The sequence below is a fragment of the Protopterus annectens genome, chromosome 17.part0 (genome assembly GCF_019279795.1).
Source record: "Protopterus annectens isolate FY-2018-M chromosome 17.part0, PAN1.0, whole genome shotgun sequence".
NCBI lineage: Eukaryota > Metazoa > Chordata > Ceratodontiformes > Protopteridae > Protopterus > Protopterus annectens.
In genome coordinates, this window is record NC_056751.1 from 244,807,788 (window position 1) to 244,831,440 (window position 23,653).

The 23,653-nt window shown below is 40.5% G+C and overlaps 1 protein-coding gene across 2 annotated transcripts in view; it reads left to right on the forward strand.

Moving 5' to 3' along the window:
• DTWD2 (DTW domain containing 2) overlaps positions 1–16,038 on the forward strand; it is a 1,229,961-nt gene extending 1,213,923 nt beyond the window's left edge. For both annotated transcript variants that reach the window (XM_044059647.1, XM_044059646.1), the window contains one exon: positions 15,497–16,038. In XM_044059647.1, coding sequence (XP_043915582.1) covers positions 15,497–15,667 — 171 coding nt within the window. In that variant the 3' untranslated portion in view covers positions 15,668–16,038. The remainder of the gene's footprint in view (positions 1–15,496) is intronic.
• Positions 16,039–23,653: the final 7,615 nt, after the last annotated feature.

Here is a 23,653-nt window from a genome sequence, read left to right on the forward strand (position 1 = left end):
ATAGATTAAAGTGTTTTCCAATGTTGTTCTCATACTACAAACTCTGTTCTTTCCCTCACTTATTTCATTCTGGAATAAGAAAAATCAGTAATATTAGAATTAAAGAGTGACAGTGATAACTGACCAAAAACAAAATAATTTCATATTCATTAATTTAGAATTTTGTTATAAAATGTCAGAGAATTAAATTCAGCTGCATTTCTGGACTTAAGGGCTCTATAAATCTAAACACGTCTGATTTCCATATTATAACAGTGTCACAAGATACGCCTGTAGTCCCAGTAGACCTAAAGTTCTCATGGAACTTTTTTAATATGCTGGTGCATAGACATTTATTTTGCCTGTCTACATGAAAGCTACATGAAGAGGACAGTCTTAAAGGAAGTTCATTCCATCTCCTCACCATCACCATAAATGATTACTGTATTGTTTTGGTAATCAGCAGTCCTAGCCCATTTCCTTGAGTAATGGAAAGGCAATATGATGTTGCACCATCATCTTCGATCTCTTCATTGTATCTAGGTATGGATCAGGTAGAGCCCAGAAGCTGAAAAGGTAGATCCAGTAGACCTAGTAAACAAGGAAAGGAGGTAGTGGCAGGTGATTACCAACTGTGGGGAACTATAAAAGCATCAGAGATTAAGCCGGTATATTGAAGGACAGATCCAGTAGACCCAGTAAACAAGGAAAGCAGGTAGGGGCAGGTAATTGCCAGCTGTGGGGAACTAAAAAAGGATCAGAGATTAAGCCAGAATAGTGAAGAACAAATGAACAAAATCAGAGACAATTTTTAAATGTTACTCTAATTCACTTAGTAAATAGAACTAGTTTTTCATCAGTATGTATTTTTGTAGAAGTATGAATCTCAATCTTTAATGTCTACCAGTGTGTTGCCTTACTGTAATTGTCAATGATTTACTAGAAAATTAAAGATTTTTGAGAGACACGGCAAAAATATTAGGCAAAATCAGGGACATTCTGCAAAGTCAGGGACGTGTGAGTGCTATGACCTTGATGGGAGACGAGTTAGAGCTTCCTGCCAGGGACACTAATTTGAGGTTCTCCAAAAAAAAGTAAATAAAAAAAATGAAATTGCATATTCATGATATGAAATCTGTGAAATATACCCATGATTTTTAAATATAATTTCCAATCATTACTGTGATTTTATTAGTGTGTCTGTCTGCAAAATTAAAGCAGATTTTAGGTAGAGTGAAGTCAGTAAAACAATCTGATAATATTGTAACTGGTAAATACGAGAAAAAATACAGGTTGTGGTAAATCAGTTTTCTTACTTAAAATGCTAAATTCAATGAAAAATGTGTTTTATTGTACATAAGACAGCCCAAATTTGTGGATTACTAGTATTTTCCTCATAAATATAAAAAAATCAGTGTTTGCTTCTTGGACATCTTCCCTGCAAAGCTGTAGTCTTGACTGTTCATCCTACTTTTTCCTGTGAGGCTAGGGTTTAGTCGCACACAGCAATATTCTCCAACCCCCCCTCCCCAAGTGATGCTGAAAACAACTATTGCTTGATTTTTATTATTGACAATCCTTTTAATCAATTGTACATTATTGTTTCATTGTATACGCTGAAGTCTTTGTATAAAAGCACTGTACGTAATACACCATTGTATTTGTTAAGTCAAACATCTGCTTTTTTTTTTACAAAACTATATTAGTGCACTGTCTGTTTGTATGATGCTAACAACTAGACTTTCTGTAGATTTTCTCTCCAAGCCTTCAATAAAAATGCTTATGCCCAGTTGTATTTCCCCAGTTAATAAGCAAACCAATAGACAAATAAGTAAATATTCTACAATGGTTGTTAACAGAAATTAAGAGATGGGTGATAGATCATAATCGAGGGTCACCGTTCATTGTCTCATCTAAGCTTTGGTAATTGTTCAGGGCCACTGATTTACAGCTGGTACAAGGAGAAATACAGTAGCTGACAGGGTGAATGAGAGTGAATGGCTGTTGCCAGCTTGCCCATCATGGAGGCAGGGATGGCACCTTTGGTCTGATGCTGTCACCACCAACAAGCAGAGTATTGCGGGCCCCAGTAAAGCAGCAGGGCAAGGAGGTAGACTACCACATTTTTTGTGGTAGCCTATGCCAATGCAAGGGGAATGTGTTGTAAACCTTCAGAGTGATACAAGTACCAGTGGGGTTGAAGCTATCAAAATCCCTTCCCTCACCATTTAAGGAACAGGAATGACTTCTGATAGCCATGGTGCAGTTAAATAGTTCCCCACCCTGGCAACAGCCGGAGTCCATCCTTAAATACTGATTGCCCTACTCCAGGAGGATTGAAACCAGACCCTAAGACCCATGGTATGAGGGCTACATCAAGGCAGTACAGGAGACCATGAAAGGAAAAGAGGTGAAATAGAATGGGAATCAGAGGGTCATTACCTGGACCATGACCTTGCAAGGATTGCTATCATCCCATCATCCATCTGGCACAAAGAGTATGGCACTAGTAAGGCAAACGTCCCAAGAGGGAGGGGTCTTCCCGTGGGATGATATTGAGTGCCAGTCAGATGGAGTTGTAGATGGGATTGAATAAACTGTATTTGGCAGTGATTTAATGTTTAACAGAATGAGGGGCAGAAAGATACAGGGAAAAGACCCAACTATGTGGCACAGAGGAATAAAGGCCTGATTGTCGCACAGACAACCTGAGATCAGGTAGAGCTTGGGAAACTGGAAGAGCCAAGAAGGGGTGGGCAAGAGACTCATGATGTACTTTGACATTCTCACTTGGAAGGGAGAGTTGTAGTGGCTTTTCTGACTATGGTGACCTGGAGAAACAGAACAGGCTATGGGGAGGAAAAGTTGTTGTGGCTTTTCTGACTATCGTGACCTGGAGAAACAGAGCATGCTATTGAGGGGGAGGGGTGTCAGCTGGTCTGCCTAAGCTGTGTGATAGCTCTTTTGGAGGTGTGTCAAGAAAATGACATGCCTCCATATCAGGGCAGAGGCGGACTTCACTACCAGGGGGTGAGGTTTAGGCCTCACTCATAAAGTGTCCTACTGCCTGCTAAGAGGATGGCTCTTTGGCTCTCACCTCACAGGGAATCAATAGGCTGGGAAAAGATCTTTCCCCATGAAGAATGAATGACCAATAGATTGCAGGGATCTGGTGGTTGGCAAATAGGGTAGGACACAACAAAATGTACAAAACAATGACATAAGAAAACAAGTACAAAGATGTATCCAAATAATGAAGTACTGCAGGAAGGTACTGATTCTCAGTGGATCGTTGTACACCTGGTTGTATGTGTGTGCTTGTGGGAGGTAAGATCTCCATGTTTTGCATTGTGAAAGTTCACCTGCAGCTATAAGCAGTGTTCTAGATTGTTACTGTATCCCAAAAGATACTGAGAATGACATTGTGTAGGTGATTGAGATGATCATCAGCTAAACCAACTGTGTAGCACAGAGATTTTTACCCTAACTGCTCCCCAGTCATTTGTATTTGTCGAACTGGGTTTGGTGTTGGAGGAGCTGACTGAGGAGTAGGAATGAGTCGCCAGTATACCTCTCAACTGTCCCTGATTTTGACTCAAATTTTAGTCCTGTCCCTCTTAACCCCTCCTTAAAATTGGTTACCTTTGGAGAAAAGGTGGTCAATTATACTTAATAATGACAATAATTGAAGTTTTGCCCTTCTTTTTCTTCAAAAATGAATATTAATTCGCATATTCTTGCTCTGACAGTGCCTCAAGTTAATAGTACTAATATTTTAAAAGTGTCCCTGATTGTCCCTGGTTACTTCTGGATTTCTCCCTGATTCTCCTGAGATTTGTCCCTGATTGGTTGAGAATTATGGTTGCCAGTACTGCCTTGGCCATCCAAAGGGTCCTTCCATCAAGGAGTGCCACCTGAAAGAAAGCTGGGAGTAGCTGCAGCTATACAGATATATATGTGTAGAGGACAGAAACTGATATACAGTGGCCAAGAGCTGTGGGTGTATATAAACATGCATCTACTCTGAGCTTGCCATAGCACCACATCAGTCAGTTAGCAGGGGGCGGCAAGTAGGGGCAACTTAGACAGTATCCCCTATGGCATACTTAAGGCTATGTCATTGTAAAGATGATTCCTCCTAAAAAGGGAACCCCTAGTGGTATTGTAGGGTACATGTGGCTGCATGATGAGAGGAATGACTGGACTGGTGGAGGATCTGAACATGTTTAAAAAGTTAGAAGGATAAGGACCGCCCCCCCCCTCACCTGAAAGGAAACAGTCATCACTATACAGCATATTGGTGATCCTTGCTTCTGTTGTTGAAACCCCAATGCATTTTTTTCTGAAAGTGAGGGCCAGAAGTGTTGGGGACAGTCTTATCTAATACCTCTAAAGCTGAGAAACAACAGACATTTCCAAATGAGTTGAAGATGTGACAACAGAACATGCATACACTCTTAAAAGACTATCAGTAGCTTATCTTTGTCACAGAAATTAGGACAGAGTTGCATGTGCTGTAACATCCTCTCACAAGTTGTATTTGATATAAGGCAATGGTGTGACTAAAGTAAAAAAGTATTGTACCTGATGCACTGAGTTACTAATGGATGGTATCATAAGTAGGCATCTTATGGTCCCAAAGATTGCTTATCTATTATTGCTGCTGTTTTCCTACATTCTTATGCTGACAGACTTTTCTGAGTTAGTTAAAGTGTTATAAATGGAAAGTCAAGTAAAATGGTCCAGTAACTTCTTGTGTCAAGTCTAAAAATAGTTTGGCATACCTAACGATTCAAGATTTCCACTTTCTGCTAGGATACAGAAATTTTACTCTGGAAGCATTTCCATTCTTTTGGAAAGAAGCTTTGTGCATGCCTTTCTTTTTAACAAAGGGTCCAAGTCAGGATCAAGAGCTAATTACAGTGAGCTTTACAAACCATGATATGATCCAGGCAGATCTGCCCTCCCCTATCTTAAGAGCTGGCAACATTTTTTTTTTGTCTTTTTCCTCGTATGGTATTTGCCATTGGATACCTTATTTTCCATTCAGAACAGGACCTTTATTACTTTTAAGATATGTTTTCACCCATGCCTCTTCATACCTCTTGTTTGTTCATCCCACACATACTGCTCATGTTCCAACCCTTATTATCGTGTTTGTGTGTCTTTATATCTATGTGTGGGGGCCGGGGGGAGGGGGTCATTGCTTTCAGTGGTTGCTTTGGCATGATGTGTGATTCTGTTTAGAGAATAAGGAGGGTTGAAGGCTGGTAAGGCACAATGCATCCTTTAATTTTGTGGGTAGTTTTTAAATTGTTCCTTCATATCTCATGTGCAGCTTGGGCTGACAGATGTGGCATGTATTATGTAATGCACTGAATGCACGTATTCACAGACTCCAACTGACAGTGTTGTGATGCCAACAAATATCTTTAGGCCATCTATTTCATAGCAAAGTTTACTCCCTAATCTCTGCAGAATGATGCTTCTGAAGTGGCAGATTCCCACATCTTCCAGTAAAGGAGAAGAAGTGGCGGTCACCCAGATGTTCATCGTGCATACAGCTGCAGTCATAACAGATGGGTTTTCCTGCCGTCAGGCGGGTCCTCGGTTGGCTGAATTCCAAAGTCTAGGTCTGGCGTCGGTTGTCGTCGCTTCTTCCCTGAGAAGTTCGCAAGTGCCGGTCGGCCAGCTCCTGAGATTACGAATATTTTTCAACTGAAGACTTCTTGAAAGCTAAGTACCCCGTTGGGGAAACTTTTCTTGCCTCAGACCGATGTCAGACAAAGTTAATAATTGCATTTTATGTGGGAAGCAAATACCGTATAAGGATTTCCATTCCCTCTGTATACCTTGCTTAGACCCAGACCACGACGTCTTGGCCTGTCGTTTTTGTGCTACATTCAACATACGCACTATTAAGCGTCGGGCGGAGTACGCCCAACACTATTTTGGCAAAATGTTTAATTACAACATGTCGTCGGATACTCCGACTCCAATTTTGAGTAAACGACGTAAAGATAAGGACCAACATACGAGGTCCGCGACTTCTACCAACACCATGCTAAAGCCAACTACAGGTGCTCCGGTTCTCAGCGAGGCGCCTACGCAGCCCCTGACTACCAATGACACTTCATTAGCGGTGTCTTCTGTGCCCGAGGTCGCAGGCTCTTTGGCCCACACCCCGACTACAGATACCGAAGTCACTCTTGGCGGGGAAACTCAGAGTTCAGACAGGCCTGCCACCTCTCAAGGTGTTTTCAGGCCTTCTTCTTCTTTTTCCATTAAGGCTTACACTAAATCTAAAGCAGCCATGCATTCTAAAAGACAAGCTCCACAGGGCCCCTCTCAAGGCCCCATGCCTAAAAAGCAGATGCTCAAAATGGCTGAGGATTTGATTACTCTTATCAGGGGTTCTCAACCCCCCTCTGACAAAAGGCCCAGAGTGGAGGAAGAATACCCTTCCTCGGACCAGGCCTCCATTACTTCAGAACATTCTGAGGACCAGGAACATTCTTACTCCCCTTTCGAAGATTCTGATGCAGAGGAGTCCATTCCATCTGTCCCCGAGGATTACTCTTTTGGGGAAACTTTGCATACCTTGAGGGAACATTTCCACTGGGAAGGCCAAGAGTACTCAGATTCCAAGAAAAGGCTCAGGGATTTCCTCTTGCTCCCTCAGCACAGGCCTCTGGTTATACCTCCTGTCTTAGACATACTAGATGATGTGTATTCAGAGGCCAGCCTTGACCCAGATTCTTTACCTCCAGCTCCAGTCAAGCCTGACAGGTATTACCGGGTTCCTGATTCACACCAATTCCTATACAAAAGCCATGCGGCTGACCCAGAAACTATTTCACAGGGTCCCAAGGAAATGGCCTCCACTGCCAAAAATCCATTACCTTCAGAGAGAGATTCCAAAGCTTTAGAAAGGTGGGGGAAAAAGGTATACACCTTGGCCACTTTAACCATGAGGGCATTAAACTGTCAGTTCCATATGTTAAAGTATCAACAGTTTTTGTTATCTCAGTTGAAAAGCAAAATGTCACAACCTGAACAACCAGACTTGAAGGAGTTGCAGGATTTGTTGCATAATGCAGAGCAAGTGGGTAAACATACCTTGCAATGTGGTTTTGATGCTTTAGAGGCCTCTTGTAGAGCTGCTGTTACAGGATCAGTCAAACGTAGACATGCTTGGCTGAAAGAGCAAACCTTACCAGATCATGTCAAAGCTAAATTACTAGATGCATCTCTTCAAAAAGATGTATTGTTTGGTGTTAAAGCTGAGGAGGTATTAAAGAAAATGGAGGAAAAGGCAAAATCAATGCAAACAGTGAAAGATTTCCTACAGGTACAACTGCCACGTTTCAGTAGAAATTGGCCTTCAAAAAATTGGTCCTTTCCAGCCACGGACAGACCTCAAAGAGGTAGATACAGGCGCCCGAGAGGTAGAGGGCAATCTCAAGGATCATTTAGAGGCAGACAATGGCAAACACCTACACCAAGAGGGGGTGAGGATAGTTCACAGCCATTCAGAAAGCAGACCCAATGACTTTCCCCTTTGCATGCCAAGCAAGGCTCAAATGGCAGCACCTTTAGGTGGAAAACTGGCATTATTTTCGAAAAATTGGCATATTGTCACAAAAGACAAATGGATCCTGGACATTATAGACAGAGGCTACAGATTCCACTTTCACACCCTTCCAAAAAAGAGAGGAATGCCAAACCTGCCACACAATCAAAGGGCAGAGGCACAAAAACAAATTTCAGATCTCATGGACATGAAAGGTATTCAAGAGGTACCTGCACAAGAACAGGGTCAAGGTTTTTATTCCAGACTATTCCTGGTACCAAGGAAGGGCAAAGATTGGAGACCTACTTTGGACCTATCCATCCTAAACACATATTTACTCGTATCAAAGTTCAAGATGCTCACATTACAGCAGCTTCTTCCCATGCTGGGCAAGGAGTCTTGGCTGGTAACATTGGACCTCAAGGAGGCATACCTTCATGTCCCAATCAGAGAAGATTGCAGAAGATACCTCAGATTTCTTGCAGGTTCATCCCATTATCAATTCTCTGCATTGCCCTTTGGCTTATCTACTGCACCCAGAGTGTTCACGAAATGCCTGGCATCAGTAATTGCCTTCTGCAGACTTCAAGGGATACAAATATACCCATATCTGGACGACTGCCTGATCCAAACGGACAGCAAACACACTCTTCTGAAACACCTGGCGTTTGTAATAATGTTGTTGAAATCTCTGGGATACACAGTCAACAAAAAGAAGTCAAGACTAATACCCTCTCAAACAATAATTTTCCTGGGTGCCAGCTTGGATACAAACACCCAGATGGCCTACCTCACGCCAGAGAAACAAGGGCAATTAACTCAATACTTCAGAAAACTGGCAACCTTCACAAGGCTGACTGAAAGGAAAATCCTGCAGGCTCTGAGATTCATGGCATCTTGCATCCTGCTAATCCCATGTGCAAAGCTGCATATGAGGAAACTTCAAAGGTACCTAAAAAACTTATGGTCTCAACACAGCCACAGTTTGGAAGCAATCATACCACTGATTCCATGTCTTCAAAAGGAATTTCTGTGGTGGGCTCAAGCATGCCAAAGAAACATAGGTCTCCCATTCTGCAAGCCTCAAGCAAATCAAGTCATCACAACAGACGCCTCGGACTATGCCTGGGGGGGGGCGCACATGACAGATCGGTGCATTCAGGACAAATGGTCACAAAAAGAAAAGCACCTACACATCAATCAAAAGGAAATGCTCGCAGTAATAAATGCTATTATGGCTTTCAAAGACCTACTGCATCCAGGACAGCTATTGATAAGAACAGACAACACCACAGTGATGTGGTACATAAACAAACAGGGAGGAACTCATTCATATCTCCTGTGCAGACTAGCCGTGTCCCTTTGGAACACGGCTCTGGAATTGCAAATCCAACTTCAAGCACAATTCCTGCCAGGGAAGGAAAACACACTGGCAGACAACCTGAGCAGAAATATGACAGATCCACACGAATGGAAGTTACATTCTCAAATTTTTACAATGATAATTCAAGCATGGGGAAGGCCAGATATAGATCTCTTTGCCACCCACAGAAATTACCAATTGACAAAATTCTGTTCAAGGACCTTTCATCCAAAGGCCTGGAAAATGGACGCACTCTCTTTCAGTTGGACAACAATGACGGTTTATGCCTTTCCACCTCTTCCACTGCTGGCCACAGTTCTATTAAAAGCCAGAGCAGACAGACCAAAGATGATTCTCATTGCTCCAGACTGGCCAAGACAACACTGGTACCCACTCCTGAGGAGCCTGACACATTCCCCACCATGGATCCTACCACTAATGCCTCTTCTACTGACTCAGCACAACCTCAAAACTCTTCACAGTCAGCTGAAGACACTCAATCTAGCCGCATGGAGGATTCCTTAAATTCACAGCAGACCCTATTCTCCAAGGAGGTGCAGGATGTCATTTTGGAGGCCAGAAGGCCTTCTACTAGAAAAGCCTACTCCGCAAAATGGAAACAGTTTTGTGTCTGGAATCAGAAAAAGGGTCAGAATTCTGGAATACTGAATTTACCTCAAATACTACAGTACCTAGCCGAGCTGCTAAGCAGTGGACTTTCATTCTCCTCCATCAAAATCCATGCCTCAGCCATTTCTGCAGAATACAACACTGATCCTCCTTTATTCTCTCACCCTCTCTTAAGACAGTTCCTCAGAGGGGCTAAGAATATAAAACCCCCAAGGAAGCAACCAGTACCTGCTTGGGACCTCAATTTCATTCTAGAAAAACTAACCCTGCCTCCTTTTGAGCCAGCTGCTTCAACAGATCTGCAATATTTGTCATGGAAAACAGCCTTCCTTCTAGCTATCACCTCAGCACGCAGGGCTTCGGAACTACAAGCCCTCATGGCTGTGCAGCCTTTCATCATTTTCCATCAGGACAGAGTTTCCTTACGAACCAATCCTTCATTTATGCCAAAGGTAGTATCCAGGGTAGCCTTGAATCAGGCTATCCACTTACCTACCTTTTACCCTAATCCACAAAACAAAGGGGAGAGGCTACTACATTCCATGGACATTCACAGACAGCTCCGTTATTATTTAGACAAAACAAAGCCTTTCAGAAAATCAAAGCAACTCTTTGTGTCCTATGCTACAGGTGCTCAAGGGAAGCCTATTTCCAAACAGACAATCTCAAAATGGATAGCCCACTGCATACGCTTTTGTTACTCTTTTCATGGTAAAACTGTACCTACAGGCATCAGATCTCACTCCACAAGGGCCACAGCTACCTCTGCAGCTTTCCTCAGGGGGGTTCCTACCAAAGATATTTTAGAAGCAGCCACTTGGAGTTCTGTACATACTTTCTCCAAGCACTATCACCTACCATTATACTCCAAAACTAGAGCGGGCTTTGCCACTGCAGTCTTGCAGGGCATCCTGGCTCCACCTAGTTCCACTTAGTGCCTACCACCCCTTTATTAGCTTTGGGATTCTACCCATCTGTTATGACTGCAGCTGTATGCACGATGAACATAGTACAGTTTTGTACCTACCATAAATGTAGATGTTCGAGTGCTAATACAGCTGCAGTCCAGGTTTCCCTCCCTCCTTCCCCTCTTGGGACAGGCCTTATGGCTAACACCTCCTCATACAACCTCATTGGGGTATTCTTTTATGGTGTATTTGCTTGCAACTACTGTTTTTTGATTATATTGCATTTGCTTTATTACATAAATTTATGTTTTGCCTTCCTTCTGGGGGCACCTGACATCTGGGGCAAGAAAAACTGAAGAAAATGGCGTCGGCTGGTTCTTTTATACCCCTGTCGCACTGACGTCAGGGAAGAAGCGACGACAACCGAAGCCGGACCTAGACTTTGGAATTCGGCCGACCGAGGACCCGCCTGACAGCAGGAAAACACATCTGTTATGACTGCAGCTGTATTAGCACTCGAACATCTACATTTATGGTAGCTACAAAACTGTACTATATTCAGCCTCTCATCTGTTTATCCCTACAGCAACCCAGCCACTGGGGTTGCACAAGCCAGTGCATTTCTTTGTGCCGGTCCCAAGCCCGGATAAATGGGGAGGGTTGCGTCAGGAAGGGCATCCGGCGTAAAACCTCTGCCAAAAATTACTGATGCGGAGAACTTTTCATAATTACATACCAGATCGGTTGAGGCCCGGGTTAACAATGACTGCCACCAGTACTGTTAGCCAACAGGGTGCTGGCAGAAATTGGGCTACTGTTGGCCGAAGAAGAAGAAGAGAGGGAAGGCATACCCAAAGGCAGGAAGAGAGGAGGAAGGTTAGGAGTGTAGTACTGAGGGTAGGAACTTTGAATGTTGGCAGTATGACTGGTATAGGGAGAGAGCTAGCTGATATGATGGAGAGAAGGAAGGTTGATATATTGTGCGTGCAAGAGGGAAGTAAGACCAAGTGTATAGGAGGCGGGTTCAAATTGTTCTATCATGGTGTGGATGGCAGAAGAAATAGGGTAGGGGTTATCCTAATGGAACAGTATGCCAAGAGTGTTTTGGAGGTGAAGAGAGTGTCTGATAGAATGATGTTTATGAAGCTTGAAATTGATAGTGTAATGATGAATGTTGTTAGTGCATATGCTCCACAAGTTGGGTGTGCGATGGATGAGAAAGAAAAATTTTGGAGTGAGTTGGATGAAGTGGTGTTGAGTGTACCCAAGGGTGAGAGACTAGTGATTGGAGCGGACTTCAATGGGCATGTTGGTGAAGTGAACAGAGGGGATGAGGAAGTGATGGGTAGGAATGGTGTTAAGGAGAGGAATGCAGAAGGTCAGATGATTGTGTATTTTGCGAAAAGGATGGACATGGTTGTGGTGAATACATATTTTAAGAAGAGGGAGGAGCATAGGGTGACATACAAGAGTGGAGGAAGATGCACACAGGTGGATTATATCTTATGTAGGAGGGCCAGTCTGAAGGAGACTGGAGACTGTAAAGTGGTGACTGGGGAAAGTGTAGTTAAGCAGCATAGAATGGTGGTCTGCAGGAAGATGTTGGTGATCAAGAAGCAGAGGAGGAGAGTGAAAGCAGTGCCAAGGATTAAATGGTGGAAGTTAAAAAAGGGTGATTGTGAGGTGGAGTTCAGGGAAGAGTTAAGACAGGCACTGGGAGGCAATGAAGAGTTACCGAATAGCTGGGTAACTACAGCAGAGCTAGTAAGGGAGACTACTAGGAAGGTGCTTGGTGTGACATCTGGACAGAGGAAGGAGGACAGGGAGACATGGTGGTGAAATGAGGAAGTACAGGAGAGTATACAGAGGAAGAGGCTGGCAAAGAAGAAGTGGGATTGTCAAAGAGATGAAGAAAGTAGACATGAGTATAAGGAGATGAGGCGCATGGCAAAGAGAGAGGTGGCGAAGGCTAAGGATAAGGCATATAGAGAGTTGTATGAGAGATTGGACACTAAGGAGGGAGAAAAGGACCTGTACCGATTGGCTAGACAGAGGGACAGAGCTGGGAAAGATGTGCAGCAGGTAAGGGTGATAAAGGACCGTGAGGGAAACATACTCACAAGTGAGGAGAGTGTGTTGAGTAGATGGAAAGAGTACTTTGAAGGGCTGATGAATGAAGAGAATGAGATAGAAAGAAGGTTGGATGATGTGGGGATAGTAAATCAGGAAGTGAAACAGATTAGCAAGGAGGAAGTAAGGACAGCTATGAAGAGGATGAAGAATGGAAAGGCTGTTGGCCCAGATGACATACCAGTGGAAGCATGAAGGTGCTTAGGAGAAATGGCAGTGGAATTTTTAACCAGATTGTTTAATGAAATTTTGGAAAGTCAGAGGATGCCTGAGGAGTGGAGAAAAAGTGTTTTGGTACCTATCTTTAAGAATAAGGGTGATGTGCAGAGCTGCAGTAACTACAGAGGGATAACATTGATCAGTCACTGCTTGAAGTTATGGGAAAGAGTAGTGTAAGCTAGGTTAAGAAGGGAGGTGATGATTAGTGATCAGCAGTATGGTTTCATGCCAGTAAAGAGCACTACAGATGCAATATTTGCTCTGAGAGCGTTGTTGAAGAAATACAGAGACGGTCAGAAGGAGTTGCATTGTGTCTTTGTGGACTTAGAGAAAGCATATGACAGGGTGCCTAGAGAGGAGTTGTGGTATTGTATGAGGAAGTCAGGAGTGGCAAAGAAGTATGTAAGAGTGGTACAGGATATGTACAAGGGTAGTGTGACATTGGTGAGGACTGTGGTGGGAGTGACATATACGTTTAAGGTGGATGTGGGTTTACATCAAGGATCAGCTCTGAGCCCTTTCTTATTTGCAGTGGTGATGGACAGGTTGACAAATGAGATTAGACAGGATGCCCCGTGGACTATGATGTTTGCAGATGACATTGTGGTATGTAGTGAGAGTAGGGACCAGGTTGAGGATACCCTGGAGAGGTTGAGATATGCTTTAGAGAGAAGAGGAATGAAGGTCAGCAGGGCTAAAACAGAATATATGTGTGTAAATGAGAGGGAGGGTAGAGGAATGGTGAGGATGCAGGGAGTAGAGATGGTAAAGGTGGATGAGTTTAAGTACTTGGGATCAACAGTTCAGAGTAACGGTGAGCGTGGAAGAGAGGTGAAGAAGAGAGTACAGGCAGGGTGGAATGGGTGGAGAAGAGTGTCAGGAGTGATTTGTGACAGACGGGTACCAATAAGAGTGAAAGGGAAGGTCTACAAGAGGGTAGTGAGACCAGCTATGTTATATGGGTTGGAGACGGTAGCATTGTTGAAAAGGCAGGAGTCAGAGCTGGATGTGGCAGAGTTAAAGATGTTAAGATTTGCGCTGGGTGTGACTAGGATGGACAGGATTAGGAATCAGTATATTAGAGGGTCAGTTCAGGTTGGACAGTTTGAAGACAAAGCAAGAGAGGCGAGATTGCATTGGTTTGGACATGTGCTGAAGAGGGATGCTGGGTATATTGGGAAAAGGATGCTAAGGATGGAGCTGCCAGGTAAGAGGAAAAGAGGAAGGCCTAAGATGAGGTTTATGGATGTGGTAAGAGAGGACATGCAGGCGGTTGGTGTGAAAGAGCATGATGCAGAGGACAGGAAGAAATGGAAACAGATGATCCACTGTGGCGACCCCTAAAAGGAACAGCCGAAAGAAGATGATGATGATCTGTTTATCCCTACAGCACTAAACCAGCTGTTTTAATTTGAGTTACTGGTGATTCATTCGGGCATTTTAGCTGTGCATTACCATGCCACTGTAAGCCTGTAGTATTTTATGCTGAAGGTTCACCTGCCAGCCATTTTCCCTTTGCATAGTCCAATAGAGAGGAAAATTGGTGGTCTGTCTTGTGAGCTGTAATTTGTCTGAGGAATATCCTTTGCCAAAAACTTTAGCTGAAGGGTTGCTCAGGAATAAGACCTATTTTTTTTTATTTTAGAGTGTAATTTACCCATTTGTATAAGTTACTACTAACAAGATGAATTTATTTTTCTTGAAAGATACTTTAATTTTAGCTACCATTCTTTCAGCTCAGAACATTTATGAGCGTAAGTTTCTGTTGTGAGGAGATAATCCATTTTCCTCATAAAATAATGTGTACACATCTTAAAAATTCACTCTTTATTTTCTTCATTTGTCAGTTTATTTTCATTATTGTACTTACCATGAGGAGGGCACTTAAGATATTGTATATGGTGCTTAAGCATTATGTTTCTCTGAATCATTCACTTTTATAAGGTCTATGGCAGCATAAATTCATGACTATGTGTAAAAGCTGTTTGAGCAGTTCATTATTATATTGCTGGGACAGCTTAGTACTGCAGTGCTTAACTGTTGCATTACCCTGCCTACCCCAGCAGTGTAAATAGCATGGCATATTGGTAGGATGGAAGTAAATGTGTATGGTATGCCATCCTCTACAATGTCCTGATCACACAGCCTCCTTCACACTGATCTACGGCTTGTGTTTTTTTAATGTAGATGGGATCACATGTTCCACTTTTTATCAAAGATTGTTTTCAGAGCCTGCATAGCTGCAAATATTTGTTTGCATACAGCTGGAGGTCAAGTCCTTGTATCTCTGGTTTACTGAATAATGCAGAGCCTAAGAGAAAAGAATACTTACCTACCCACTCCAGTGATGAGCTTTTGCACTGCAGCTGTCAAATGTAGCTAGCACTGCTTTATGTTGACCAGTGACATTGTGTCTGTGCACAGCAGGACCACTGTACAATCCACATACTTACCTGCACCGTATGTAAAGGGTATATGAATATTCACCAGTGTATACATCAATAGATGTGCATTATTTTGAGTCCACTTAAAGGTCAACACTTTAGATAGCTCTGCTTTAAAGTGTAATATTTTGGTTAAAATTTGACTGACAAATCTGACAACTGATAAATAATAATTAATTACAGTTTTATTTGCATAATTTGCATACGACAACTACAAAGATGAAAGTTTTTGTTTTCATTAATTCAACAGACTATACTCCGTCCTCTTAAGGCGTTGTGCTCATTTCAGCTTGAACATGGTGCCCAAATTCACCACAGCAAGGAACATCTCATAAGAAATGGACTTTATGAAAAACCCATGCCAAAGAATAAACGCAAACTCAGGAGAATGGAACTTTTAGTAAACAATGTCAAAATTTAAGATTCTTTTAAGAAAAGTAATTTTGCATATAATAAAGCAAGGCACAGAACATTTTTACTAAGCATTGAAAATAGTATTTTGCATTTTTTAATGTACCTCAGGGTGGTGAATTTTTTTATTAGTTTTCTACTATGCTATTCATAATTGGTAACAGGAGATTATTTCAAATAGTACTGCATTGCTGTAAGTATAAGATTACATTTTCTGACTTGTCAGTGTTGACTTGAATTTAGCTCCTGTTGAAAATAATAGTTTAGTAACTTTATACATTAAAGCAACAATGTTTAATATCTTCTTCTACTCTTGATCTTAATAAAAGATGCAATGCCACTGAAAGATTGGTCATTTAAAATATATTCCTATGTTTACAATGATGGCTATGATTCTTTAATTTGTGAACTAAATACGGTGTATTTTGCATCTTTGGTGTTAAAGTCTGCTTATTTTCTTTGGACAAAGCTCTTCTGTGCATGTGCAAATATCCAGCAATAAGGTTTTGTTTCAGAAATTGCAGATATGAAAACATTTCCTACATTTCTACTCTAGTTTAACAGGAGTTTATTCAGTTCTACAGAACCTGTAGCTTCTGAAGACATTTTATCAAAACTTTGATAATATGCAAATGCATGGCGATTCCATGTGTCTGTCAGTTTGTGTTTGTGTGTGATTGGTGGAAAAATAGAAATTCTCTTTCTATATGACAAATGTTTTCATTTCCCAAATGATACCAGAAGAAAACTGAAAGAACAATATTATAGCAATGACCCACGCCTGGGTGTGGGTAATGCGGGATTTAGACAGCCGTGGATAAATCCCGCATTACCCACACCCAGAAGTGGGTTATTGCTATTATACTATGACATTATTTAAGAAAAGAAATAATTACTTTTCTTAAATAATGGCATTGTATAATGCCTCTTTGCTGCCCTTCCGCAGCTGTCTGGTATCCGCGGCAGTTCTGATGTACTGTGCATGCCTACGCAGTACATCAGAGCTGTGGCCAAAAGCAATGGAGAAAGCAAGATCTCTGTTGCTTTTTACTATTTTGCTATGTTAAATGGGTTTAACATAACGAGACAGCTTTAAAATAAGCAACGGAGATCTCCGTTGCTTATTTTAAACTGTCTCGCCATGTTAAACCCATTTAACATAGCGAGGTTTAAGAAAAGCAACGGAGAAAGCAAGATCTCCGTTGCTTTTACACTGTCCCTATGTTAAAGGAGTTTAACATAGCGAGACAGCTTTAAAAAAAGCAACGGAGATCTCCGTTGCTTTTTTTAAACCTGTGTCGCTATGCTAAACTCTTTTAACATAGCGAGACACTTTCTAAAAGAGACTTATATTAATGGAAAAAGCCCGGGCGACCGGACCTTTTTCCATTAGTATAAGTCGATTTACAACGTGCACGCTGGCCAATCAGCATGCACGTTTTGGAATATTAATGGGGGGTCATGGTATAATGTTACATATTATTGGAAAACAAAGTAAATTACTGTAACAGTAGTTCATGTCATGATGCATGTTGTATTGCGTTAATTAACTGTATTGACAGAAAAGGCAGTTTATTTATCTAGTTTGCACTATTTTTTAGCTAGTATCTTTCAATTGCCTTTCTTATGCCTGTTGTCTTAACCCATTTGCCATCATAGGCCTTATTAAAAGACTATGGTTATACAGTCTATTACACACTTTGGAAATCCATTCCAGTACTTGCTAATGTTGAGGTTGAACTTTGCCATCTTAGGCTGGCAAGTATGACCCCCTCCACCCTACTGTAGCTTTCCTCTTGAGCTATTTACTTCCATTCTATCCCTTAAGTGACTTGTGGACTCATATCTTTTTTATCTCCCTTTTTCACCTACCCTAAAGTGAAAAAAGCCATAGCTCCTGTAATCTCTCTTCATACCCACTGACCTCCTTTCCCTTTATTGCCCTTGAAATCCTTCTTTGTATCTTCTCAGCTAGCTTGATATCCTTATTCCCTCTATGGGCACCAAAGTGAAAAAACTCCAGCTGGAGTATGTCCAGGTCTTTAAAGGGAGTTTGTTCCCCTGAGGACAGAGTCAAGTATTCTATTGCTGTATCTGGTGGTTCATTTCTTTTTTTGCTGGTACACCAAAGTACTTTTCCCTTTTTGCTTTTTATATGGTCAGTTCTGCTAATCATTATTCCACCTTGAGTGTACTAAAACCTAGGTGAATTGCTTTACACCCTGCTATGTTAGACCACAAGTCATTCTCAGCCCACTTTACCAGTCTTATTATTTAGGCAATGTTGAAAGGAAAAATATTAAATATTAAGAATGCTGAGTCCCTGTAATCACAACTATGCAGGTAAAAGCTGCATTCTCTAAAGCCAAAAATACAGCATCCATGGGACCGGGCAACATCCCAGGCTGTGTTTTACACAAACTTCAGAACGAACTGACTCCCCACTAAAGCACCATGTTCAATAATAGCCTTGCATCAGGCTTTGTGCCCACTGAATGGAGCACAGCAACAGTTATCCCACTCCACAAAGGGGGAGCCACCACTGATCTGGGAACTATCGACCTATTAGCCTGACGAGCCTGGTCTGCAAGGCCATGGAACGTATCATCATGGAACTTATAAACAAAAATATTGGTAACCTCCAAACTCTGGATCCCACCCAGTTCGGGTTTGTGAAAAGTAGATCATGTCTCCTGAACCTGATCGACTTCTTTGAGGCAGTCACCAAAGCCGTGGATGAGGGTAAGGTGGTTCACACAGCCTATCTTGACCTCGCCAAGGCTTTCAACACCATCCCCCATTCTGGAATTATAGCTAAACTCACTAAACTAGGTATAAATCCCTACATCACAAGATGGGTTGCCAACTGGCTCACTGACAGAACCCACACTGTAAAAGTTGCAGACTCCAAATCTGACCTCAAAGTAGTGACAAGTGGAGTACCACAGGGTTTCGTCCTGGGACCTCTCCTGTTTGGTATCTACTTCTCTGAAGTACAGGCTAACACAGAAGGCCTCTGGCTAATGAAGTTCGCAGATGACTGCAAACTAGGAGCCATAGTCAAGTCCCCAAATGATGTGGACATCCTACAGAAGGGCTTCACTGAGACAGATGCCTGGTGTCAGAGCCATGGCCTCAAGCTCAATGCCAAAAAGTGCAGTGTCATCCCCTTTGGTAAAATCTCTGTACCCATGAACTACCATATTGGCAGCAATCTACTTAACACCGAATATGTGATAAGAGACCTTGGGACCCAGGTGGACAGTAGTCTCTCCTTTGATAGTCATATCGCCACAATAGTTAGGAAGTCGTTCTACGTGGCACACCTCATCATAAAAAGGTTCTCATCCAGGAAAAAAAGATGTCATTGTTCTCTACTCGTCACTCATTAGACCCATTATAGAGTACAACACCCCTTTTGGAGTGTACCTTACAAGACATCTGCAGCAATTGGAAAGGCCACAGAAGTACCTCACAAAGAGGATTACTGGCCTCAAACAAATTCCCTACACTGACCACCTCAAAAAACTCCAGCTTTTCTCCGTAGCATTTCGCCTACTCCGAGGTGATCTCTGCCTAACATATAAAGCTATGTCAAACCCAGAGCTGTTGGACATGCTACACCTAAAGAAATCCCAATCCCTCTGAGCTACACGCTCTAGGGACCTAAACCTTGTCACCACAATAAACAGGACACACTAGAGGGATAGATTCCTGTCCCAGAGACTTCCTATACTCTGGAACAGGCTACCCATCTATGTCAAGCAAAGTTCTTCATTAGCACTCTTCAAGAAAAATCTTGATGAGTGGATGGGAAATAGGAAATACACCCCGGGGATCACTTCTGTGTCTCTGCTGGACAGTGGCACAGGAAAATAACTTTCTTGGGTGGCATAAGCTACGGAACCTTGCTGGCTATTCTTACGTAGGGCCTTGGGCTGATAGCCTAGTACCTACCTATGAACCTATATATCAGAGTTTATCTACAGGCATTTTCAGTATTTATTTATAAGTGTCTTGCTGCTGAAGAAAATAGTAAAACTGTACATATAGTGTGCTACATAGAGCAAGTTGCTTTTGCTTCTTTACTTAAATTTTTAATTAAACTACTGACTTTTGAAATTAAACTCTGCGGAAATTTACAAATCAAATCTTGTAGGAAATGACTGTATCAGTATAAACATACAGACAGAGAAAGGAAGACCATAAGAGACAAATTGATATCCTCCACTAAAGAGACTTCAGCAGATGGCCAATTTTGGAATGCTGTTTGGCCATAGATCAAAATTGTGGGACACTAGTAATGTTTAACAAATGTAAAAATAAAATTAAATTAAAGCCCAGTTAAGAAAAAAGAGTAAACAGCACAAAACTATACAAAAGTCAATCAATTCTGCCCTAAGAATGTCATTGTCTATAGTAAGTGTTATGGCTCAAGGGGTAGCACATGTTTCTTTGATGCTGGAAGATCAAAAGTCTGTGGGTTCTGTTCCTACGGGATTCATGTTTACAATCCTCTAACTGCAGTTCAGCATAAGGAGGGAAATGCATTCTTGAGTGAATAGTCCTTCTGATGAGACATCAAATTAATATTCCTTCTGCCCGAGTTAGTGGCAAATCAAGTGGATGTAGAAGTTCTAATGTAACTTATCAAAAAAGCTGTGAAATTGTCTTGGTGTCTCCGCCAAATTTCCCCTTTTCAGTATGACTACCATATTAGGTCCATCCTTAAGAGAGGCCTAACCTCACCTCTACACTTTAATTTAATTAACACCCTTTCCTTAGTACAACTAAACAAGACATACACATTATATACTTCACATGTAGCAGAAAAAAAGCACAGCACAAAATCTAGTCCCCTCCCCAGCCCTTATTTTAATCTCAGCCCACACCAACTTACACCATTTACCATTTCACTCTACCAAGAGTGACTGCATAAAATACAAAATTCAGTTTTTTTTATGTCCTTATTCCCATTTTTCCCACTCTATTGTTACAATTTGAAAAACAAAAAAGAAAACCCAATTCATATTGTAGGTGAGAAATCCAGCTTCTCACTCCATATACCTCAAAGAAGACAAAAAGGAGACATTTAATATTTTTTCATTAATCTTGCATCATGAGTTCAGTGGATATATACTGTGTGGAAGGCAACAACCACTTTTCATATGGGAAATTAAATCGGAGTCCAGATAAACTACTTGATAAAGCAAGATAAAATAATTCATTTTAACCATGCTACCTAGTGTAGTGGTCTTGAAATCCTTAGATGGAATACCTGAAAAGAAAAACAGAACTCAAATACTATATGAAAAAGGGTATTATATACCTATGATTAAGGATTATATTCAGAAAATGGCTGTTTTTCCACCATGGTGTAATCATAGAATTAGACTACCATATATAGTGTCAGTCCCCTACTTCCCCACAACCTTGTCAACAAAGCCTAGATGGTAAACATTTCAATGTTACTGAGGCCCAATCACCATGTAGAATATTTTTTTGTTGTATGACTAAGTGTCTGAAAGAATGGAAACAGATTCTCTGTCTAGTCCATAAAGTTTAAAATTCAAAAATTTTAGATGGAGTGAAGTTCCTTGATTTCATTTGCTTAAAGTTCTTCCAACAAAATCATATTTGAAATCTCTTCTAATGTAAAGAATCAATGTTGAATTATTTTTCCTAAGTGGTGAGTAAATTGTAGCCCTACTCAATTTATCAAAGGCAGAGTAGAGTGTGTGACAGTCTTTTTGGATGCTATTTTCTGGTCTCCAGAAAATATTTCATAATTAGTGTCTGGATTTTTTTTTTCATAAATTACTTTAATTATTTGGAGTTTTTTTGATCCATCCTGTTTAATGTAATATGCTAGAATTGATGCATGGCAAATAACTCTTGCCATGAAAATATATAACTGGTAATAAGTGTTGTAGTTGTTTTAGTATTTTTTGATTGAATATAAATTAATATTCTTTGAATATTGAAAATTTACGGTGTCCAAAATTAACAAGGTTTAAACTGAAAACTTTGTAAAATACTTTATGTTTAGGTTGAAATCTGAGAGTTTGTAAGTTATGTGTTACTCCAAAATGAGCAAACATGGACATAAGTGGCTCATTTTACCTATATTTGTTCTTGTCACTTGGAGATGAGAAAACCTGTCATGATATTCTGTGAGATCACCCATCCCCTGATAAATTTCGTCCAGATTATTTTACATTTATAATGCCAAACTGGCACTAGTGTAATAAGGATATTTTAATATAAAAAGACTAACTTTTGTAGGTTTAAGTGGATATATGGATTCAGCAGAAGATCCTTTGACTTTGAAGGATTTACTGTGTACTTGATGACTCTTTGAATCTCTCTTCAAATTTTAAAGAAATGTTTTAAAGCAGTTTTAATTTCAGTTAAAGTAAGAATTATATCATTTGTATATGCCACACATCTGAAAATTGTCTGAGTGATATCAGTTAGACTTATTTGTTTATCTGCCTCTAAACAATGGAGGATAGGATCCCTTGCTACAGAAACAGAGAAGGGGAGGAGGGGACATCCTTGTTTGACACCTCTAGCATGATAGCTAACTGGAGCACTTGCATTAATAACTGTTATTTGATATTTGACCTTGTGAAATAGTACTATAATCAAATCTATCATTTGTACAGAAAACTTGTGGAATTCAGGTAGGTTAAAAAGATAAGTTCTTTGTAAAAGGCTTTATGAGCATCAAGTGTGCAGAAGGTTGAATCTAAATTTTCTTTAGCCTTTTCATGTATATTTATAAATTGAATGGCTTGAAGTAATTGAATAGCCAGGTTGATTGATCTTTCTGAAAGAAATCCCAATTATAATTGATTGGCAATTATAGGGAGGCTTTTAAATATATAGTTATTATTTTGGCTGAAATCTTATAATCAGAATTTAATAATGCATTTAATCTGCAGTTTTCTACTAAATGTGGATCCTTTTCTGGTTTTCTCAGGAGTATTATCTTTGTAATGAAAAGAATGGGGTTTATCTGACTAATGTTGAGCATTAGATAACTGAAAAGTCATATCAGATGTGTTAGTATTTTTTCTTGATAATCCTTATAAAACTCAAAATGTCATCCATCCAGACCAGTAGCTTTATGGAGGGGTGCAAAATTCATTATTTATAATGTCTACAAATCAGAGATTTTAAATGGAGTCAATTCAGTATTGATTGGGTTGGCATAGTTTAGAAATCCTTTTAGTTTTTCTGGATAGGAGTCAGAATTTTCTGAAAAAATCCATGAGTAGAAGGACTGACACTGACACTCCTGTAGAATTTTGTTTGTGTCTAGAGCCAGCCCTTCTGGTGTTTTTATATTTTGTATATATAAAGACTGATGATCTTTATTTAAAAGTCTATGAAAGACTGCACCACCTATTTCCACATTATAACAACGTGTTTTTTACTCTGATATGTATAGACCTTAAAAGACTGTATGGATAATGATTTATTTGAATTTATTATATCAGATACATGACTTCTGTAGTTTTCATAATTAAAATTCATCAATGTTTCAATCAGTTGTAACTGGGTAATTAAGTGATCATATCGGGCTTTCTCTTGTGGCTTTCACTACTTTGTTAATTGTAATAAAATATGAAAAGATGAAGGCTGTAAAGGCTGTCCATTGCAGTGAAACTGGTGTTGTATTAAGGCTATTTGCCAGTATTATTTCATCTTTAAATAATGTCAGTACCTTGTGGTAAAAGTTTACAGACTTGTAAGTTCCAGTCAGAGAAAAGAATTACAGGTGCATAATGTGATAAAATGTGTGATCTTTTAGTAATATTCTTCACGTATGATAACATGTTCTCTGAAAGAAAAAAACATAATCTAACCTGGCCAAATGTTTATACTTTAAGTCTAGATGTGTATAGGCAGGGTGAGTCAGATTTCTGAATACCTAAAAATGTTTTAACTGGAAAAAAAAAGGATATAAATTCAATTATTTTAGCTTCAT